This window comes from Diospyros lotus, chromosome 4, assembly GCF_014633365.1.
Source record: "Diospyros lotus cultivar Yz01 chromosome 4, ASM1463336v1, whole genome shotgun sequence".
NCBI lineage: Eukaryota > Viridiplantae > Streptophyta > Magnoliopsida > Ericales > Ebenaceae > Diospyros > Diospyros lotus.
Genome location: NC_068341.1, coordinates 35,924,690 through 35,945,771, shown reverse-complemented (window position 1 = coordinate 35,945,771; position 21,082 = coordinate 35,924,690). Strand labels below are relative to the sequence as shown.

General features: G+C 35.8%; 2 protein-coding genes and 1 non-coding gene across 3 annotated transcripts; 1 reads left to right on the top strand and 2 right to left on the bottom strand.

The window, feature by feature from the left end:
• Positions 1–133: 133 nt before the first annotated feature.
• Positions 134–207, bottom strand: TRNAN-GUU (transfer RNA asparagine (anticodon GUU)). The gene has a single exon. It is a non-coding gene; the product is annotated as a tRNA-Asn (tRNA).
• Positions 208–3,639: 3,432 nt separating this feature from the next.
• Positions 3,640–5,062, bottom strand: LOC127800762 (zinc-finger homeodomain protein 10-like). Its single transcript, XM_052335560.1, has one exon. The coding sequence runs from the start codon at positions 4,798–4,800 to the stop codon at positions 3,826–3,828; it is 975 nt and encodes a 324-aa protein (XP_052191520.1). The 5' UTR covers positions 4,801–5,062; the 3' UTR covers positions 3,640–3,825.
• Positions 5,063–11,984: 6,922 nt separating this feature from the next.
• Positions 11,985–13,482, top strand: LOC127799985 (gibberellin-regulated protein 4-like). The gene is made up of 4 exons (XM_052334324.1): positions 11,985–12,170; positions 12,286–12,321; positions 12,434–12,467; positions 13,035–13,482. The coding sequence occupies exons 1-4, from the start codon at positions 12,108–12,110 to the stop codon at positions 13,214–13,216; spliced, it is 315 nt and encodes a 104-aa protein (XP_052190284.1). The 5' UTR covers positions 11,985–12,107; the 3' UTR covers positions 13,217–13,482.
• Positions 13,483–21,082: the final 7,600 nt, after the last annotated feature.

Sequence of the window (21,082 nt, the reverse complement as noted above, 5' to 3'; positions counted from 1 at the left end):
GGAAAAGAAGCTAGCAGCCTCCTAATTCACTAATTACCATTACCAGATAACAACAATTATATAATTATTATTATTATTATTATTATTGGAGCTTGAAAAAACGTCTATTATAATTAATTAAGTTAAAAGGGCGCGCTAGAGGAAGGGCTTGAACCTTCGACCTTGTGGTTAACAGCCACACGCTCTAGCCAACTGAGCTACTCCAGCAGATTAGAAGCTGTATGCTTCAGTTAATAAATAACAAATTGTGCTAAGAGGCCACATGCCATGTGGTCCCTTGTCAGGTATATTTATTTATTTGTTCTAAAAGGAAGAATGGGATTTATAATTATAACACCATTAATAAAATCTATATGGTTTATAGAATGGATGAATGTTTCGTCCTGAAAGAATGGGATTTTGAGTCTGTTATCTCATGGGGAATTTTTTCTTTTTTTCTGGGTTTAAATTAAATTTACTTCTCTTTGGTTAGAGAAAACTAAGAAAACAGAAAGAAAGAAAGAAAGAAAGAAAGAGAGAATGGGGGCGAATGGAGAATCCAGGAGAAAGCAAGGCTTGGGAGGGAAGGGGAGAGAGTGGAGTGATGAATTTGAATGCACAGTGGGCCATCATCATCACTCCGTCCTCAGTATCATCCACACTGACATTGATTGAAACCTTTACCACACTCATCTGTTTAATCAATGGCCCCCTCCTCTTATTATAAGCATCAAGTCGTCCCCATTTTGGAAGTTTATTACTGGCTGGGTGACTCACAGCTGGCCTGCCTCTCTCTCTTCCACCTTTCTCTTTTCTTCATCTTTATTTTTTTTATTTTTTTTTATGGTAAATTTGAGGTCTTGATTCAAAATTTTGATGAATACTAGGCCCTCTCCTTCCTCTACTCTCCTCCTCCTAGCTTACAAATTGTGGGCACACCCCCAAACACTGAAGAGAACAAAAAAAGGACAGTTAGCTCAACATTTGTTCCATGAAAACATCATCATGGTTTACAAATAGTGGTTACTGTCCCATGCAAGTCCATTAGCCCCACCCTCTAACTTTAACCTTTCATCCAATACAATGTGTTTGAGATGAGATGGCAAAATGGAATGAAAAGAAATGGTGTTTGGAATCCGTCTCAATAATGGCATGAAAAAACAAAAGTAAAAAAATGAGTGCGAAATGCTTCCATCCAACTCAATCCACATTTGGGATAACGTTCCTTTGTAAAAGAATCTTTATTATCCAGCCTTAAAAGATGACAGAGAAGGTAAATCAAAGAGTTCGTAACGATCAAAAGTCGAATATAAGCACACCGCAAACGTGAAAACGAAAAATGTATCGTGCATATCTCGAATCGTTAGACTCTATCCCCGACGGCAACTCCATCCACATCTTTAACTTATGAAAAGTTTAGCATGAGATGATAGTCCACTAATAATACTAGTTAAGTGTTAATAAACCTAAGGTCCCCAACTCTAAGTTTTAAATATATATATATATATTAATTTTATAACATCCCTTATAGTTATTAGTGAGATTTAAAGAGTAAATGAGATAACAAAACCTTAATGAAACGTCAATTCAATCTTTTAGATTACTTTTTCATAATAAGTTGAGTTAATACAAAAAGTAATTCACTTGTTGTATTGATGAGACATATTGATGAGACGAACTCATCAATATATTGATAAATCTCTTTATATATATATATATTTTTAAATTCAAGCAAAGAACTAACATTAATATTTTTATAAAAGTTCAAATTTATTTTACATCTATTATGGGAGTATAATTATCATTTATTATTTAATAATTTCTCATACCATCCATTTCTATAGTTGTCCTAAACAGAGAGAAAGTATTTTCTATCACTTTCTATCCCTACATTTTGAGAGAAAAAAAATTCATTCTCATTTTATTTAGTATTTAGTTGCTGATAAAATCAAACAGCTTAAACTATCAAATTATAATTTATAGTATTTTGAGAATAAAATACTATAATTTTAAAAATTATCCGAAACGATTTGATTTAGGTTTTGTGTTTAGTGATTTTCGAACAAAGCTTCATAGTTTAAATGTCCTATTCGTGAAATTATGAATTTCAAATAATAAATTCACAATATAAGATTATAAGTGTATTAGATTTTTTATAAAATTTAATTATTATTAACAAAGTAATAATATTTTTAAAAGTTGAAGTGTCTTTATATATTGACATACTTGTTACACACGACTGAATAATTTTTAATTTTTTTGTATATACATTGACAATTAATTGTCATGCATATTTATGTTTTTTCTATAACATTTGTACACATTAATTATCATTATGTCATATTTCAACGTATCGTTCAAATCTCTTAAAGACTACCCAAATCACAAAGCTATGTTTTACGTGGTTAGTGATTTGAATATGATTTAAAAGATTATCAAATCGACATTAGTAATTTGAGTTGAAAAACACTACTCAAACCAATTGTTGCATTTAGGGTTGTAAAGGAGTGGCGTTGAGCTCACAAAAGCTAGTACTAGTGCCCAAACTTGAGTTGGCCTTAAAAATGAGGTCGAGCTTGTTTATTTAAGAGCTTATTAAGTTCAACTTATTTATAATATATAAGTTTTAAGAGAATTTTATACAAATTTTTAATAATTTTTAAATTTAAAGATTATTATAAGATTGATTCTAAGTTTGTTTACATAAAACTTATAAGATTAGTGTATTTTAATATATTTTAAATCTTAAATAATATAAAAAAAAAACATACATTATTTCAAATATACTTCAAATAAGAAAATAAATGAAGCTATGAATAAATTTTGAGATTACGAACAAACCATAAATGAATTTATTCAGGAACTAACACAAATGAGTCGAACACCTTAAAGCTCAATCTCCACTTATCCAGTCTAATAATGCGAGACTGTTGAGTTAGGGACCCAGCGCTCATTCAAAGCCTTGGCTACAGTTTTAATCATTAATTCATAGCATATGGTGGGTATTGGGTGCAATTCGCAGCAGAAATGATGACACCTCGAACCCAATTCATGCATCGTCCAAACTCCCAAGCATTAATTAATTAATTAATACTAACACACACGCGTAAGCTTAGTATAAAAGCTTATCCCATCCCAAAATAGATAATCAGTAGATTAACAGACAAATATATTATTATAATAAAAAAGGCTTCTTAATTATAAAAGAGGCAAAGGCAGAGGGAGAGGGAGGGAGAGGCTGGACTCACACCCGAGAGTTCTTGCCTTTTAAGGTAAGTGAAAGTTACTGGACTTCTCAACAAATCACATCAACATAATATATTATATTATATTATATTCCTAATCTCGGATTAAACTAACAGATAAGGGCTTGCTGTTAGCTGCAAAGCCAAAATAATTAAAAACATTATTTACAACAACATCAAAAGATGGCAGGAAAGCTGATAAAGTTGGGCGGTGTTTATAATACTTACTTTCTGCCCCTTTATTTGGGACAGGAGCATCGCCTCTCATTTCTTTCTTTCTCCAAAAGAAGCAGAAGCTCAAGTCAAGAACAACACATCAATGCGCCCCCCCCCCCCCCCCCCCCAAAAAAAAAAAAATAAAAGATTAAAAATAAACAAATGGGAAGAATTAGAAGAAAGATTAAGATAGGGAAAGTAAAATGCAACAAAAGGGTGGAACATTAACAGAGAAAATCCCCTAATTAACAATATCCTTAAAAAGGTGACCCCTAATCATTGATTGATTATCTAAACAAGACCAAATCTTTGTCTCTCTTCTCTCTCTCTCTCTCTCTCTCTCTCTCTCTCTCTCTGTAATTCTTAATTTATCCATGATTAAAAGTTAAGAAGAAGAAGAAGACCCGTTGGCCGCAACAGCATGTGGACTAAGACTGTCGCCGCCGTCGACGTCGGCGTCGTCGCCTGCGCCGCCGTTGGTGTCCTCCTCCTCCTGCTGGTGGTGGTGGTGGTGGTGGTTGTGGTCGGTGGGGGTATAATCTAGGCTGTTTTTGCTATCGATTTCGAAGGCAGAATCGGTGTTGTTTTTGGCGTCGAAATCTCGCTTAGCAGACGTGTTCTTGTGGTTGTGCATCCAAACCTTGAAGACGGCTCTGTCCACTCCAACTTCGCTGCAGAAATCGGCCACCAGACCTTCGTCCTTCTTCTGCATCTTCCACCCGACTCTCTCCGCGAATTCCTGCATTTTCTCCTTCTGATCCTGCGTGAACTTCGTCCTGAACCGCTTCCGCCCGTTCGAACCGGCCGCCGCCATCGCCGGGCTCGGGTTGGTCTCTGGGTGGGGTCCCGACAGTCCAGTGCTCAGGGCGAGGAGCATGTGCGGCGCCGAGGGGTAGTACGAGGAGGAGATCGGCGGCGGGGAGGCCGAATTCGGGCTGCGCGGTGGCGGCGGGTGATGGCGGTGGTGGGGCTGGAACTCGATAAGGGGCTGAGACGGCGGAGGCGGCGGGTCTTCAGGATCGCGGCGGTGGAAATTGCGGTGGCAGCCGCAAGCGGCACACTTGAGCGAGGTGGGGTCGGTGGAGCTAGCGTTGGGGGAGGCCATGAATTCGCCGCAGCCGTCCACGGCGTGGCCCCCCATGGCGGCGGCGTGGTTCTTCAGGCATTCCTTGTAGGTCACCATAACCGGCGGAAACGGCGGCGGCCCGTGGTGGTGGTGAAGGGGGTGGTGGCGCTTCAGCACGCCGTTGGCTGGGGACAGCAGCTTGGCTGGGGGAGCCCTCGTCGGAGCTTCGTCTTCAGGATCGGGGGTTCTGACAACAGCAGCGGCGGCGGAGGGGGTGGCGGTGGACACATCCATCGATGAAACATCAAAAGGCGTAAACTTTGGTGAAGAATTGATAAGAAAGGAGGCGGGTCATGGGACGGAAGAAGAGGGAAACGGGGTGATGATAATGGCGGTGCGGGGGTGGAGACGAAGGAGGAGGAAGAAGAAGAAGAAGAAGACGGTGAAGAAGAAGATAACCAAAATCTATGATTTTGTGGTTGTGCTTCTTTAACCACTGGCCTTTATTAACTCTGGTTGGGTTATGAGTTATATTATAAACCTTTTTGTAATTGTAATCCCCAGTCGCCTGGTTGGGTTTCGGATTCCATCTTTCTATTAAATATATGCCCCTTTTTTACTTGCAATTTTTTCTTAATCATTTTTAATGACCCACCCACTGTCGTTTTCTCTCTCTCTCTCTCTCTATCTCTATCTCTATCTCCATCTCAATATCAATATTCTTACCCTTTTCCCCCACCAAATAATAATATTACTAAAATACTTCTGTTAATTTCTCATTTTCATTCATGATTTCCATCATCTGCCTTCCACTTCATTTTAATGCTTTTTAATTATTATTCTCACTTAATCACATCAACAATGTATATTATAGAGCAAAAATTTATTAAAGGTCATTTTAATTATTGCTTTTAATGTGTACTTTTATTTTTAACTAATAATAAATAAATTATAATTTATTAAATAAAATATATTTAAGTACAAAAAAAAGGTGTTCGATTTTGATTTGACGATCTTAAAAAATTATTTATAGTAGTTCGATTTAAATTTTAAGTCCGGCCAAATTGGTAGATTATTCGGGCAAATAAAATAAAATTTTTACCATTTAAATTTTCTGTGGAGTTGTAGAACTATTAATTCTAATTGATTGTTAATCAGGACAATAAATTTTTAATTTTTAATTTAATGATTTAAAGTAAATTTTTCTATAAGTTAGGTGAGGTAATGTATCCAAGTTTTCTATATAAGTTATTTATTTTAAAATTAAACTAAACTATATTATTGTGGTTTTTGCCTTTTTTAAGTAATTTTCAGTTATAATAAAAAATATGTATTTTTTGGAATAAGTTTTATTTAATTATTTAAATATTTTGGTGGGACAAATATTGAATTTGATGATGAAGTGAATTTAGAGCTTGTGCAGATGTTGCCAGAGCCAGAGGAGTCTGCAGCATTTACTGGTTACCCACTCCATTGGTCAAAATTTGCCAGTGGGGACAGGGCTTTTAAGTTTTAAGGCTCAACCAGCCTCCTCCCAGATTGATATGGGCACCCCCAACACACACATGCGGTAAAAGTACAAGATTGCCCTAAAATTTATTCACCTAATCATAAAAGCAAAATTGACCACCACGCCCTTAAATTGATTTGAGTTCTAACTGCGACTGTCATGTCATTAACATTTACCTGAAAAATTAAATATCATTGTTCAAATAAAAATGTAGAAATGGGCAGGTCAAAATTGTCCTTTTACCCGGACCCAGGATTCGGAGCTTCGCTAACTCGGAGGGCGATTTTTGTCCACCGGCGAAATTTCCAAGCGTCAAAAGATGGTCCGAAGGAGGGTGGCATTACCGAACCGCTCCTCCAAGACACGCCGTACGATTTTCCCATCTGGACGATCATAGCCCTGGCCGTGAACATAAAATCACAAGCAGCCCAGCCCAGCCCAGCCCAGTTAAGATAAGGGCAAAGGGGTGCTTGCTTAACAATTAATAATAATTAAATAAACATGATTAGGCCGTCAATTTTGGAGCCACGTGTTAACAGAATCGCATGCTGGGCGACACGTGGACCCGTACTTTTCGCTTGTGGCTTGCCACGTATGGATCATTGCGTGTGCAAAGCCAGCTGCGTTGCTAATCGGCTCATCAGCGACGCCGACTTTTGTCTCTTATTATTTATTAATATTAATTAATAATATAAGGGTTTCCCTAATCTACGTTGCGGGTAGCTCGTCATGGTGGATGGGATATAGTGTAATTTTATTACTAATTATTAATAAATATATATTATATTAATTAATAAAAATATACATCATCATCATCGGGTGTCCCAACTACTATATTATTATTATATTATTAAGTTAAAAAAAGAAAGCCCATAATTATTATTATCAGTTCTAAAGAAGGAAACGGTGAAGGGGGGAATGGGAAGAGTCGTTGTTCTACGGGACACGCGAGCAAGCGGCCACTTTTCGGAGGTCCTCAAACCGTATGGAATTGCAATTCTATGTTAAGCGCTGGATGTGACGTAACATCATACAAAAGTGACGTGTGCTAATAAAAAATTAAAATGAATAAAGAATTATATTATTATTATTCTTATTATATAATCTTTCACTAGGAGTCAAAAATTGACGACTGATATTTCGATATCTACAGTAAACAAATCGATGAAACGCGCAACAGTCAAAATTCCTGAAAGGGTGAGAAGTCAACAGCGTTAATTAATTGGGGCCTCTTCCCAATGCAACTGCAGAGGGAAGCCGCTGTGCCCAGAAAATAATTAAATTAAATTAATTTTGAAGATGAAAAAATAGGGTTTTGAGTCCATCTTAAGACAAACAAAGAGGTATTTTTTTTTAGATATTATATATATATATATATTTTGTTTATTTTTGAAATTTATAAAATGGATGAGACTTGTTTGTATTTGGATACAAGACTTGTTACTTGCAAATTTATTGATGGGTTATTACTATTTGTTACAATTAAGCTAGTTTAATTTCGAAACTCAATTGATATTTAGTTTGCTCTGAGTTTAATTTTGAAACCCGTGAGTCCAACCAAAGCCAATTAATATAAACCGGTGGTGGGTTGAAGAGAGAGTCGTTGGTAATGGTAAGCATGAGAGCTTAGAAAGAGATGGAAGTTGAGAGAGGGGGTGGTGGTGGTTATGGAGCAATTGGATAGATTCGATTTGGATGGAGAGGTGGGGAGGCCACTGGCCACTTCAAATATATTATTATTATTATGTTGATATAATTATAATAATAATAGTAAAATAAAAGAGAAAAAGGGAGCGTCACACTTTGGATTTTGGAAGCTTTGAATGAATGGATGACCATACTGTTGTGTTCTTCTTCTTCTTCTTCTTGTTTTTTGTTGTGTGAACATTATCCTTTCCTTATTTGGCTTTCCTAAACCACTCCTAAAAAGCAAACCCTCTCTCTCTCTCTCTCTCTCTCTCTCTCTCTCTCTCAGAATATAATCTCTGTCTCTCCTTCCCTATCCATGATAAGGCTAGTCCTATATCTTTATTTAAACTTGTTTTTTGTTTTTTAAATTAACCTTTCATTCCTTTTATCTGCTACGAGCTATTCTTGGTAACATCAATCATCAATTTCTTATTGAAAATAAACTTAACGAGGGAGGGAGAGAGGGTGGGAAGGTCCATGGCAGAATTTTGAGTGTTGTCAGGGCTTTGGTGGCCCAATGGGACCTCAACGTGTGATGGGTCTACAAAGCCCAACAGGCAGGCAGGCAGGCAGGGTAGAAGACTGCACTCTATACATGGGGGCCCTTATTCAATTGCTGGTACATTAGACACGGCCCACATCTGCTCTAGTGGGTTTAATTTAATGGGGTCGGGGTTCCCTTTTTTTGAGTATTGGGCTTGGGCCCAATCACAGGCCGGCCCACATAGATTTGCAGCTTTGCTGAAGCTGAGAATCTTTGAGCCCAGCCTTTCTGTGGCAAATATTTTAAGACTTTTGAAATATTTGTAATTTGTTAAATAAAAAAAAAATTACATGAAGTGACAAGTGAGAGAGAGAGAGAGAGGATAAATGAAAGTGGGTGAGGGTTGGTTGGGGAAATAATAATGGAGCATGTGGGAGTAGAAACATGGGCACGTGCCAGAACGTGGTGACTATCATTACCTTCGCCAGCCCACGCTGGCTCGCTTTTTCCGTGATTCTGCCGTGCTTCCTTCCTTGTACCCACCCCATTCATCCTTCACTTACATTTTACTTTTAAGAACAAACGACATTCAAATCAATTGAGCATTGGAAGGAGCTAAAAACATATACATATTATTGTTCTTCCAACAATAAATTTGCAGAATACAAATCTCATTTTCAAATAGTCTTGAGTCTGAAAAAATAAGAAAACTATCAAAGAGCATGATGAGATTCTCGTATAAATATTCCGACGTTTAAGTTAGACATTGAATATAATGAAAGAAATTATATTAAAATTAGTATTAAATACGTTTTCCTCATTTTAAAAATGAATGCCTCTTTATTCATAAAGAAATATGAAGTGATTTAAAGTATAACATAATTAGGATTCTTGTAAATAACGTTTTTCTTGATTAATCCTAATTATATTTATTTTGGTATTTTAAAACCTATTAGAATTAAGATACATATAACTTATATCTTTTATAGATGATGTTTATCTTACCCCTTTTAGGGATAGAATTTCTTAGGGTTGATATTTATCCAAATATTTTATAATCATTTTAGAATAAGAATTTGCTATAAATAATTATCTATCATTTTCTTATAATATTTAAAAAGATTTTTAAATGTTGGACTTATCGTATTTTTGCGGGACCCCACATATGAAAAATTTATGTCTCTTAGTCCAAAAAAATATTCTGAGCTTTTGAATTTTTTTTTTAACCATTTAATAGACTTTTACCTATAACACAACACATATTAACAAAATTCGAATTTGGAAAATAGACTCACAATTATTACTAATAGGTTATATATTTTTATAATCATTATATTTCTTAATAAAATAACTATTTAATATTTTTTAGTCATTTTACTAAGTACAACATATTAATAGAATATTAATTAATTAAACATTTATTACTTACTTTTGTATTAATGAGCATAATAATAATTACAACATATTAGTTTACTAATGTTGTTTTTAATATACAACACAATAAACACAAGATACAAGTAGAGATGGCAAATGGGTGGCCCGGCTCGCCTCGTGCTTGGCCCACCTATTTCGTGGGTCAAACCCAATTTGGCCAGTGAGAAAGTCAGGTCGGGCCGAGCTGAGCTAGGCAATGCAAAATAGGGGTTTGGCACAGCCCTATAGCTTTTAATAAACCGGCCAAGGTGGGTCGGACCGAGCCATTTTGGTGAGTCACTCTATTTTGGTGGGGTCACCTCCATTTTTAGTGGGTTGAGTCAGGTCACAGGCCACAAAGTATTGCCTCGTACCTGGCCCGATATTGTAGCAAAAGTGCCAACCTAACCCATTTGCTACAGTATCAGATTGGGTTGAGCCAGGTTGGGAGGTGGGTCGATCATGTTGGTCCACGAACTGCCCGATTCATTTGCCCTCTCCAGGCACAAGGGCAAATAAAAAAGAGGGCTCAAGCCTTGGTTTGGAATTGGTTGAGACCAACTCTCCAATATTATAGTAGTTGGTACTGAGGAACTCAATTGTGAATAATTACCTAACCCAACCGCATTTGCACTTTTTGAAGTGACATTTTTGAGGCTCAAAAGTCATAATATTGTGTTACCAATAGAATAATCGTATGAAAAAAATCATTTTTTTTTTTTTAACTTAGTAAAGTGGATCATCTATCCATGTGGCTCCATCTGAACAGGTTTGATTGGAACACGAAATCAATTAACCCAAAACAGCAAAGCATCCATGAATATGATCCATCCCCTTCCCCCGCCAAGCCAAAATGTTCCAAACCAGACATGCTTTGGCAATGCCAATGGGCATATTTATTTGTAGGGTTAACAGGAAAAAAGATCCCTGGATTACACAAAATAAAGAATTATGGTAGGTATACATTTATTTTATACATCTTAAGCTACATAAAAGGATATTATGATCAAAATATTCTGCGTCTCACATGTGTCTCACGCGCTTTTATGCGCTTTATGAGAAATTTTTTTATCATAATATCTTTTATGTAGTCCAAAATATATAATATGGGTGTATTAATAATATTTTTTCAAAATAAATGTCATTCACTGTATCTGAATCTACTTAAAAAGGAATTAGTGAAGATATTTTTGTTTTTACTAAATAAAAGTGATTTCATAAATCCCGCGCTTCGCTTTCGATAAAGTTTGGGGTAGGGCCAGCCAGCCACGGCAGCCTTGGAGAATGTGCTTCTTTCCCTTCTCAACCTCCCCTCCTCATGTGCCCTCCGACTTTCTCCCTCTCTCTCTCTCTCAAAAGTACGCAATTAATACAAAGCGGGACCCGCCGGTTGTCAGTTATCCATACGACGTCGCACCTTCCACTCCCATGCACCGCACCCCTCTCCGTATCTAATCAACGATTTTTCACTAATTGCGGGGGGTGGCAAGAGTCAAATTTGCAGAGCGCAAATTACGCTAAATAATAATAAAAACATTTCAAGACAGATCTTCCATGACTAAACCTATTTTAATAATATCTTATGTTCAAAAACACTATTGCTGTTGCTTAGGCATATAAGGTAGGTTAATTAGGAAGGCATAGTGTAAGTGGCAACTCAATAGTGAAAAAATAATAATATTCCTTTCGCCCTTGGTCGGACTAGTTGTAATGGCGGTAAAATGTCACAATCTAGCGATAGCCAAATGGTGGGTTGGCTGACACCTCCAAATACTTCAATACTTAAAGTCAATGAAAAATTAGAATGCCAGAATATAAATAAAGCTTACAAAGAATATATTTTGACTTACAATCAAATTGATTTATAAAGAAACGAGGGTGCCTTGCCTATTATCGACTATCGTGGAAGAATAGAAAGTCGAGATGCACAATAGTAATAGGAATTATCTTTAAAAATTTAAGATTTAACGAAGATTAAGATGAGAATCAATATACAAATAATTCAAGATTAATAGAATCTATTATTAATGCGCAAAAATCTCGCTCTAGATGAAAAGGATTATCCTAATTTCTTGGGCAGATATTAGTCTGGGAGCCAAGTTGTGGGACCCTAGTCCAATGGATCACTACTGTCTAAATAATTATAGTAAACAAAATTTATAAGGCTTATTTTTATCATTACTTACTATTTTTTTTTTTCTTTTTTCGCACACCGACTTTTGAACATGGGGAAATAATCCGACACCCGCGAAAATTGGTCGTTGATACGTGTCAAATTCAGGCGGCTGGGGCCCATATTATGATAATAGGCCGAGAAGCAGACTATCAATTTCAATTTTGCAGCCCCACCCTATTTTTCATTCATTCTCTATTTATACTCCCACATACCCATCCAGCAACACTCCACCGAACCCCCCCACTCTTATTTCCGTCTCCGCCACAGCTACCTCGAGCTGTTCATCCCAGAGGGAGGGGTTTGGTCTCTAGAAAAGCCGATCTACCGCCATGGCCAAGTTCGTTGCCTTCTTCCTCTTCGCTCTCTTCGCCATCTCCATGCTTCAGACAATGGTCAGATTCCTCCTCCTGCTTCCTTTTTCCTTCTCTTCCCTGCAATCCGACAATGTATATACGCAAACTCGTTTTTTGTGTTTGTATTTACGTTTTCCCGGCTTTCTATTTCCAGGTTTCGGCTTCTCAAGGCGGCCATCACTCCAACAGAGTAAGTTTTTTTTGTCTCCTCCTCCTTGTTCTTCTTTTTCGATGTGCTTTTCTTGATCGCGATGCAAATGCTCCGATCTCGTTCTGATTTTTCCTTTTTTTGGCATTAACAGAACCGATATGGCCCCGGCAGTCTGAAGAGTTTCCGTAAGTGCCGAAATGCTGTTATCGTCTTTTTTCCCTTTTCCGGGATATTGTTTCGGTCCAGATCGATTTTGCTTGGAAAATTAGTACTTAATTTTAAGGCATTTTTGTGGCTTTTCTTCTCCGACCTAAGAATATAGTATTATTATTATTATTATTACAGAGGCTTTTCCTTTCACCTTCGACTGGTTTCCCTCCACACTCACAGTAAAAGTAATCTGATTTGGACCAGTTAGTGGTACTGCCAGAATAATGTACAGATTTCTGATGCATTCAATGTCGTACGTTGCTCTGGCAGCAGCAACTGTAAACCAACCACTCATTATTGACCATGGTCAAAGTTGTGCCACGATCTATCACTATTGTTACTTCGAAGTTCGTATGGCTCACTTTTTAAAATAATTATCTTTTATTTTTATACCAAATTATCCTAAATTTATGATACATCTCATGTAATTGTGAAAAATTATATAATAATTAAGTAAAATAATATCATCGGAATGCGTTATTCATTGCCGGCGTACTGAGTCGGGTATTTGTGGTTGTGATTTACTTGGTTGAAATGACCAGAATGCCCATCGGAGTGCACGAGGAGGTGCAGCAAGACTCAGTACCACAAGCCCTGCATGTTCTTCTGCCAGAAGTGCTGCAAGAAGTGCCTGTGCGTGCCGCCGGGGTATTATGGTAATAAAGCAGTCTGCCCCTGCTACAACAACTGGAAGACCAAGGAGGGCGGCCCCAAATGCCCTTGAAATTCAAATGAAATTCTTACCACCGTCCGACCGGTCACTGCTCCCTCTCTCCCCCCTTAAGTCTTAGCTAATTACTATTTTATTAGTTGTGTCATGCATTTGTCTCTCTCTCTCTCTCTGCTCCCTGTGGCTGTGGTGCTGTAATATCCTTTTTGGGTTTTGATTGTCTGCAGCGCTTATGTATCCCCAGTCTCTGTCACTCCATCTTCCTGAATGAGAGTGGCTTTTCTATCAATCCATTATTATATCACACTTCATATTTCCCACTGCCCTTTTGTTCTTCCTTCGTAAAATTTTATTATGAGTTATATTATTTATTGATTTATATGTTATTAAATAATATGCATTTATTATATTATATTTTTATGATATAATAAAAATATTTTTTTATTAATATTGAAATAAATATATTTATCAGAATACAATTGACTAATGAAATGTTGAGGCCTTGAAAATAAGGCACCGGTGGATGTAACGTGTAACCATTGAAAAATGAAAAAAAAAATTATTTTATCTTGTTGAATAATAAAAGAATTTTGATCATGTTGATGAAGTAATTATATAATAATTAGGGTGATGCATTCTATTAGTTTTGATAAAAAAAAGTAGGGTCAATATTATATCCCATAAGCAGCTCTCAAGATCAAATGTTTAGGGTTGTTGATGGGCTGGGCTTGGCCCTGGATCCGGACTCAATTTACAAGAGTCTCACAGGTTCAGACCCACTGCACATATGAGTTGGGTCTGGTCTAAAAATTCTACCTTACTTGATTGCAAAATTATACATTTTTTTGGTCTCTTGTTGCGCATGATCCACCCAAAACAAGTCCTATGATCTACTTTTAAATCTAACCAAAAAAATATTTTAGAATTAGTCTAAAATGAAAAGCAGCAATTAATAATATTAAAGATAATATTATAATTAGTCTTGAGTTGAGACCATGACAAATTCATGAACCGCAGCTAGAACTAAAGCCCCTTTTTAACAGTGAACTGATATGCAGCAGCAGCAGCCCAAATAATCATCGTTTCATCATCAATCCTGATAGTTGGCTCAAACCTTATGGATAGATATAGTGTAGTTAAATCACTTCACTTGCACCCAACTGGATGTTCTCATGGACAGTAAATGGTGAATGTAAACCCTCTTCCAACGATCTTCCCAGCACAAACAAAGCAGTAATCCCCTCATCCTCCGCATTCAGTTCTAACCGATCTCTCCAGAGATGCTCGACATAATTGAGTTCCTTATGAGGAGAGTGACCAAAAGTCAATATGATAATAAGAACCATTCGATCTCATTTATGGCAAAGTAAGTCACATCATGAGAGTCAAATGAATGGGGCAACTTTTATCCAAAAACAAACTACTAGGCCTTTAAAAATGCAATTTGGGTACAGGAAGCATCATCATCGTCAAATGCAGCATCCTCAATTTACGCAATGGCAAATATGTGCTTTCTATGCCCCTGGGTTCAGGAGCATGCTTCAAGGGCGGAACTTAAGTGTTTGTCGGTCATCCCAATCGATTGTGCATGGGTTTGATTTTTTGGATGTATGATATTCTGCGATTTACTTCTTTTATTAGAATCAAGAGGCTCAGCGGTGGGGCGCCCATAACAAAGCGTCGTTCAAAAAAAAAAAAAAAAGTGCTTTTTACCAGTAGAATGAAAAGAATGTTAAACATAACAAAATCTTCCCTGATAAACTAATTTTAACGTAGCTGACCAAAGAAATTACCCGAAATATTATTTTGCATATTTCTCTGTCTATTTTTATTGGAATATTCCTTTATTTCAAAATAGTCTTTCCTCCCAATTGCCCACTCACAGTTCACCATAGATATATAATAAGCAGACAAGCAACATGGGTGGCAGATCAGTGATAAGCTTGCATCCATTTGAGTCTCCAATGTCAGGTCAGGAAGCACGTCAAGGCACAAAGGTCTAACTTTAACAATGCCATTACTCGAGAGCATGAAACAGCTAGCCAATCCACCGTCCAAAAGCAAAAGCACATTGGCATCTAAAAGCTCTGGCTGGCTGGCTGGCTGGCAACTGGATATCAATGTTCGTCTAATGATGCAACCAAATGAATATTTTCCATTCAAATAATACAGCAACGTGAGAAAAAAGGGAGGTAAACATCTCATTTTTCCAATAGAAAACATAAAGAAATATACCCCACCAACCCACATATATGCAAGTTATGTTCTTCTCCATGTTCACTATTGTCCTGTTCCCTTAGATGGAGTTGAATTTGACATATATCAAGGAAGAAAATATTTGATGCCGGGAATGTAGTCCCACTGAAATGACAAATAGTTTCACAGAAAACTTTTTAAAGATTGACAAATTATTCTTGCAACCTCCCACTCTTTCTTTTGATGGGTTATGCTTATAGTTGGTATCAATTTTCCCTAGACCATAAAAAGCATCTTTGAATTCTAAATGCAACCACAAGCATTAAATATGTGGAGGGGTTCCATTTATAGGAACATTCCCTTTCGCTAGTAATTTAACTTGACTAACAACTATATGAGATCAAATATTTGTTTGGCAAAAGTCGATCTACACAAAGATCTAACCCTCTTTTTTACTTTGGAGATGTGACCTTCTATCAATTTTAATCTATCTTGTAAAGAACTAAATAGTATAAATAGTCACTAAACTTCGCATTAAGTTACAAAAAGATCACTGAATTTCAATTTATAACAAAAAATCATTCAATTTTAATTTAATATACAATTTTATAACTAAAGTCAATTATTATTAAAAGCGTAGCTAACAAGGTAGATGGTTAAATAGCATAAATGGTCATTGAATTTTGTATAAAAGTACAAAAAAATCACTAAATTTTACACTAAAGTATAAAAAGGTCACTAAACTTTACACTAAAGTATAAAAATATTAACATTTCGTTAGTCTTTTTAACGACAATTGACAGTAGTTATAGAATTGTATATTAAATTAAAATTTAATGACCTTTTTACTATAAATTAAAATTCAATAAATTTTTTATATTTTAATGTATAATTTAATTACCATTTATGCTATTTAGCCATGTTATCACAATTAAATTAAGTATATGTGCACTACACCACACATGAAACACACTTCCATCCAAAGGTAACAAAGCTTACCCACAGGCCATTTCTTTAAAAGCCTCACCATAATGTCATTGTTTGAGCCAAACACTATATAAAATATTTCTTTTATCGATAATCTACTCTGATATTAGTTGTTTGACACACACAAAAAATATTTCTCCATCATGAGGATATTCAATTGATTTATATGCTAAAATCTCCTTCTTCAACTCCCAATCATCAATCACATAGTGTACAGTCAAGCAAGCATAAACAAAATTTCCCAACACCCAAATATTAGTTCTAATAGTGAATTTTCATTTAAGCTCAACCAATAATTGGTGAATGCTTAAAACATCTATTCTAATAGTATCGTGAGAGACAACATTAAATAGTGGTTGAAGCTTATTGCAAAACATCTCAAAATACTTATGTTTCACCATATTAAAAGGATAATTATGCTTAATAATCATCCTATATAAATTCTTACGACTCATTTCTTGATCAAATTTAAGAGGAATTTAAGAGTCGAATCTAAAGAATTATTCCTATCAGTATCTATTTTATCTAATCCACGATATATACCATCGACTAAATGTTTTTAACAAATGACTTGTCCCTTTACCACTATTTAAAGAAATCACCTTCTCACAATGTTTGCACCTACCTAAATCCTCTCCACTAGGCCTTTTAAGTTTATCAAAGTCATTCCACACTTTTGATATTATTTTTGTTCATTTAGGAAGGACTTCAGTTGTTTCCTCTCTTTTTAACTCTCAATGCATGTCTTCATCATCTCTAGTACTAGTAGTACAATAATGACTAATATCAATAGACATTTTTCAAAGGAAAAATCAGTGAAAAATAGAAAGAAAGTGGCTCTTTCCAACAAGCTAGCTCATCTTCTCCAGTGGGTCCTCTTCCACATTTGACAACTCTCTTCTCTTCTTCTTCTTCTTCTTCCTTCCTCTCTTCTTTTCTTTCTTCCACATTTTATCTAATCGGATTTGAATGTTCTTTTATTTGAAGTAATATTTAGTATGTAGGAGTAAGTGTTTGTGACTTCAGGTAGACCACCTAGGAACATGTACAGATCGATGTGTTTGGGTCACTTAATTGGTTTAAATTTTTTCCTAACTCAATCCGGTGTTACTTTATTTTATTTTTTATTTTTTTTCATTAGATTGCACCGGGTTAGATTTGAATTAGATAATCATGCCTATAAACTCAATCAGTGAAACTTATATATAATCAAAACCTGGTGGTTTATTATTATGCTTTTTATGCGCCTTTGTTTTTCTTGTGTTTGTTTTTTGTTTTCAAAATTTATGTTAAGATAGATTTAAATCTTAATATTTTGATATATCACATGTTTTGAATTATAAAATTTTAATATAACTGTTATTTCTTGAATACTGTACATTTGTAGTGCAAGAGAGTGTCTCGACGAGGTGCAAGTGATCTTCTATAGGATGCCTTAATGATGGTTGACCTTCTATCGAATGACCCGTTAATTAAGAAAGAAATTAGTTAGGAGCACGGGTGAGTATTCCACGCAAACCCTCTGATATTTAAGTCAATCTCCAAATGAGAGAAAACAAGTAGAGTTACAATAGAATCAAAATTGTGAGCATACCTAAACAAGGAGGCTAGCTCTCCTATTTATAGAGAGGACAGTAATAGAAAAGTCGTGTCCTTCTCGCTGGCATATTGGGCTCATTCAAATTTATCGATGGGCTTCTCAGAGGTGAGTTTGATTGGGTCTCACATCAAGCAGAGATCAGTTCTCTCGAGTTCTGTATCCTCTCGAGAGGGTTTCTCGCATGGATTGGAGAGAGTCTTCCAAGCTTAGGTGGCCCACGAGAATCTCCCATATGATTTCTAGGGAGGCAAGTGTTAATTGTCCCAAGAGAGCTTTCCAAAGGGTTATTCGGCCATGTCTTGTTTGATTAATTACTTGGTGTGAGTTAACAAGTCTCATGACCTCTCAGTAATCACCTTATTCAGCCATGCCTTGTGCATGTCTTAGTCTTGCGCGTGGCTCTCGACACTCATGGTCGCATGGTTCTCTCGCGTGGCTGCATGTCTCTCGGTTAGGCCACAAAGCTTTCGCATGGTTGCGTGGTCGTAGGTCTCTTAGTTAAGCCACATAGCTTCTGCATGGTTGCTTAGTCGCAAGTCTCTCTGCTAAGCCTTACCCTACTGCATGGCACTAGGCGTTACCCAGCCTTAATTAGCATCACTTGGTCGCATGGCGCATTGCTCTCTGCCTCGACCTTACCTAGCCTTCCACATTGCATGGTCTCTTGCATAGCCACTTAGCAACGTGGTCTCTCGACTATGCGAGTGCCAAAAGACCCTCACCTAGCTCTTCTTCTTAGACGTTCAGCCTTTTTTTTCACTCACTCACTTTTTATGTCAATCAAATATATTAACAAGGAAAAGCACACAAACAATCACAAGAGAACAAGCAAGGGCATACCTCGCTAAGAAATAAGAAACAAAACAACTCTCACAAGAAAAGAAAACAAACAAGGAAAAACAAAAACAACCCCAAACATGTAAGGCAAAGCAAAAAGAACACTAGCAAGACCAGATAAATGTGGGAGAACAACAACCAGCCCAAGACACACTAGCGCAAGAGAGCATGAGAGCAGTGCTAGGAAGAGAAACGAAGCCATATACTAGCCTCATGAAAAGCTCTTTGCCAAATCGCAGAAAAGAAAACAGAAGGATGAGACTAAAACATAAGCGAGCAGCAACTAAGGGTGATCGCAAGAAGAGAGAAAAGAGCAAAGGGAAATCTCAACTAGACCTACAAAAACACCAATCTCATAGATAAGAAGATCAATAGCATGGAAGATACAACAATACTGTTGAGCAAACTTGCTTATATTAATTAAGTTTTGATGATTAACAAAAATATTTTTATGACATAAATGTATTTCTTTCTCGTATAACAAAAATAAATTTATTTTGAATTAAAAATGGGTATAAAGAGTAAATTTATTTTGAATTAAAGATAGATTGTCTTTAAATATGTTTCCTTCTTTTGATCATTTATGTTTCAAAAGTTTATATTTGAATTTTCATTTATTGATAAATACTTTTATTACTTATACAAAAAGTATATTTATTTTGAATTAAATGAGAATTACTTTTAGACATGTTTTTTCTTTTTAATACAAAAGGTAAATTTATTTTGAATTAAAGATAATTTGTTTTAAATATGTTTTCTCGTACTCATGTAAAAAGTAAATTTATTTTGAATTAAAGAAAATTACTTTCAGACATTTTTTTTTTAATCATTTATGTTTCAAAAGCTTATATTTGAATTTTCAAATCTTGATTTCTCATGCAAAAAGTAAATTTATTTTGAATTAAAAGTGAGACAAGTTTTTTTATTGTATGAGAAAGTTTAAACATTTTTTGAATTTCAAAGTTCATATTAATTATTTCTTTAGTAGCTAAAATGCTTATAAATACCCTCAAACTTATTTTTTGAGTATCCATTGCACATATTGCGCATCCAAAGCTTTCAAAAACTCTCAAGCTAATTTTCAAGTATTCCAAGCTTCTCAAAGATTCATTGTTCATCTACCGAAGAGCCACAAGGCAAGAGGAGAAAAAGATATTGCAAAGCCAAATTCGATATTCTCCATTCAAATTGAGGTCACCGTTTATTTATTTATTTATTTAAATATTATTGCCTTGTATAATTTGTTCTTAATTGCTTATTTATGTCCAAGTGTGGACAAATTACTTGTAACATTTAAATTACTATTATGGATTGTATAGGTTTTCTAGAACCGTTAAAATCTAGGTGAATCTAATTTTCAAGGTAAACTAGGGAGAAAACCTTGGTGTTGGTGGTTTTCCTAGAACCCATCGTAATCTAGGAGTATATCTAGTTTTCAATGTGAGCTAGTGTGAAAACCTTTGTGAGATTAGTAGAACCCCAAGGGTGGTTGAGACCTTGGGAGAGTGGAGTAGGTGTGTGTGGAGACACCGAACCATTATAAATTGTTTTGTACCTCATTTATTTATTTTTGCTATATCTTGTGCCTTGCAATTTATTAATTTCAAACTTACATATACATAGTTATAAAATCTTAATTTGTTTAAAATTAAATAACAAGAATTTAATTAAAAGAAAATAATTTATATATATTCTTAAAGAAAATAATTAATCAATAATATTTATTAAAAAGAAGAAAAATTTTAAACACTCAATTCACCCCAATCTTGAGTGGCCATACCTTAAGAGACCAACAATTACAAAAGGACTAGCACAAACAAGAACGTGGAAAATGCTAGAAATAGGCAAAGGCCATACCATGTAATGAACAAAGGAAGTGCATCGAAGCCAAACAAGTCCAAACAGAAGTTTGGATCTGGTAGGCAAGCTAAGAAGGGGAGTGCATACTATCCCTAAAGTAACGGTTATTCACTCACGCCAGATAAAATAAACAGCAACTTGAAGAATAAGTTGAGTCGCCATCGTCCACGGAGATTTACCATGTCATCTATGTGCAGCCTAGAAAATCCCACTAGACCAGCATCGCCAGAACCAAGCAAACTTCACCCGACGTTTAAGATGAGAGATGACCTGTTAAGAGGAGCAAAGAAAGAACAAATAGTTGTGGCACTCTAGACCAGCTTGGTAGAGATAACACCGGTTAGGGAAAGGCAAATAAAGATTGAGATGATCCAAAATAGATAGACGCTCCCTAATAGCAAGCCATTGGATAAAAGCATAAGAGGGGAAACCCAACCCAT

Coding starts and splice junctions, on each gene's coding strand:
- LOC127800762 (XM_052335560.1), bottom strand. CDS start 4,800: ATGGATGTGTCCACCGCCACCCCCTCCGCCGCCGCTGCTGTTGTCAGA.
- LOC127799985 (XM_052334324.1), top strand. CDS start 12,108: ATGGCCAAGTTCGTTGCCTTCTTCCTCTTCGCTCTCTTCGCCATCTCC. Junction 12,171..12,285: donor TCTCCATGCTTCAGACAATG/GTCAGATTCCTC, acceptor TTCTATTTCCAG/GTTTCGGCTTCTCAAGGCGG. Junction 12,468..13,034: donor CGGCAGTCTGAAGAGTTTCC/GTAAGTGCCGAA, acceptor TGAAATGACCAG/AATGCCCATCGGAGTGCACG.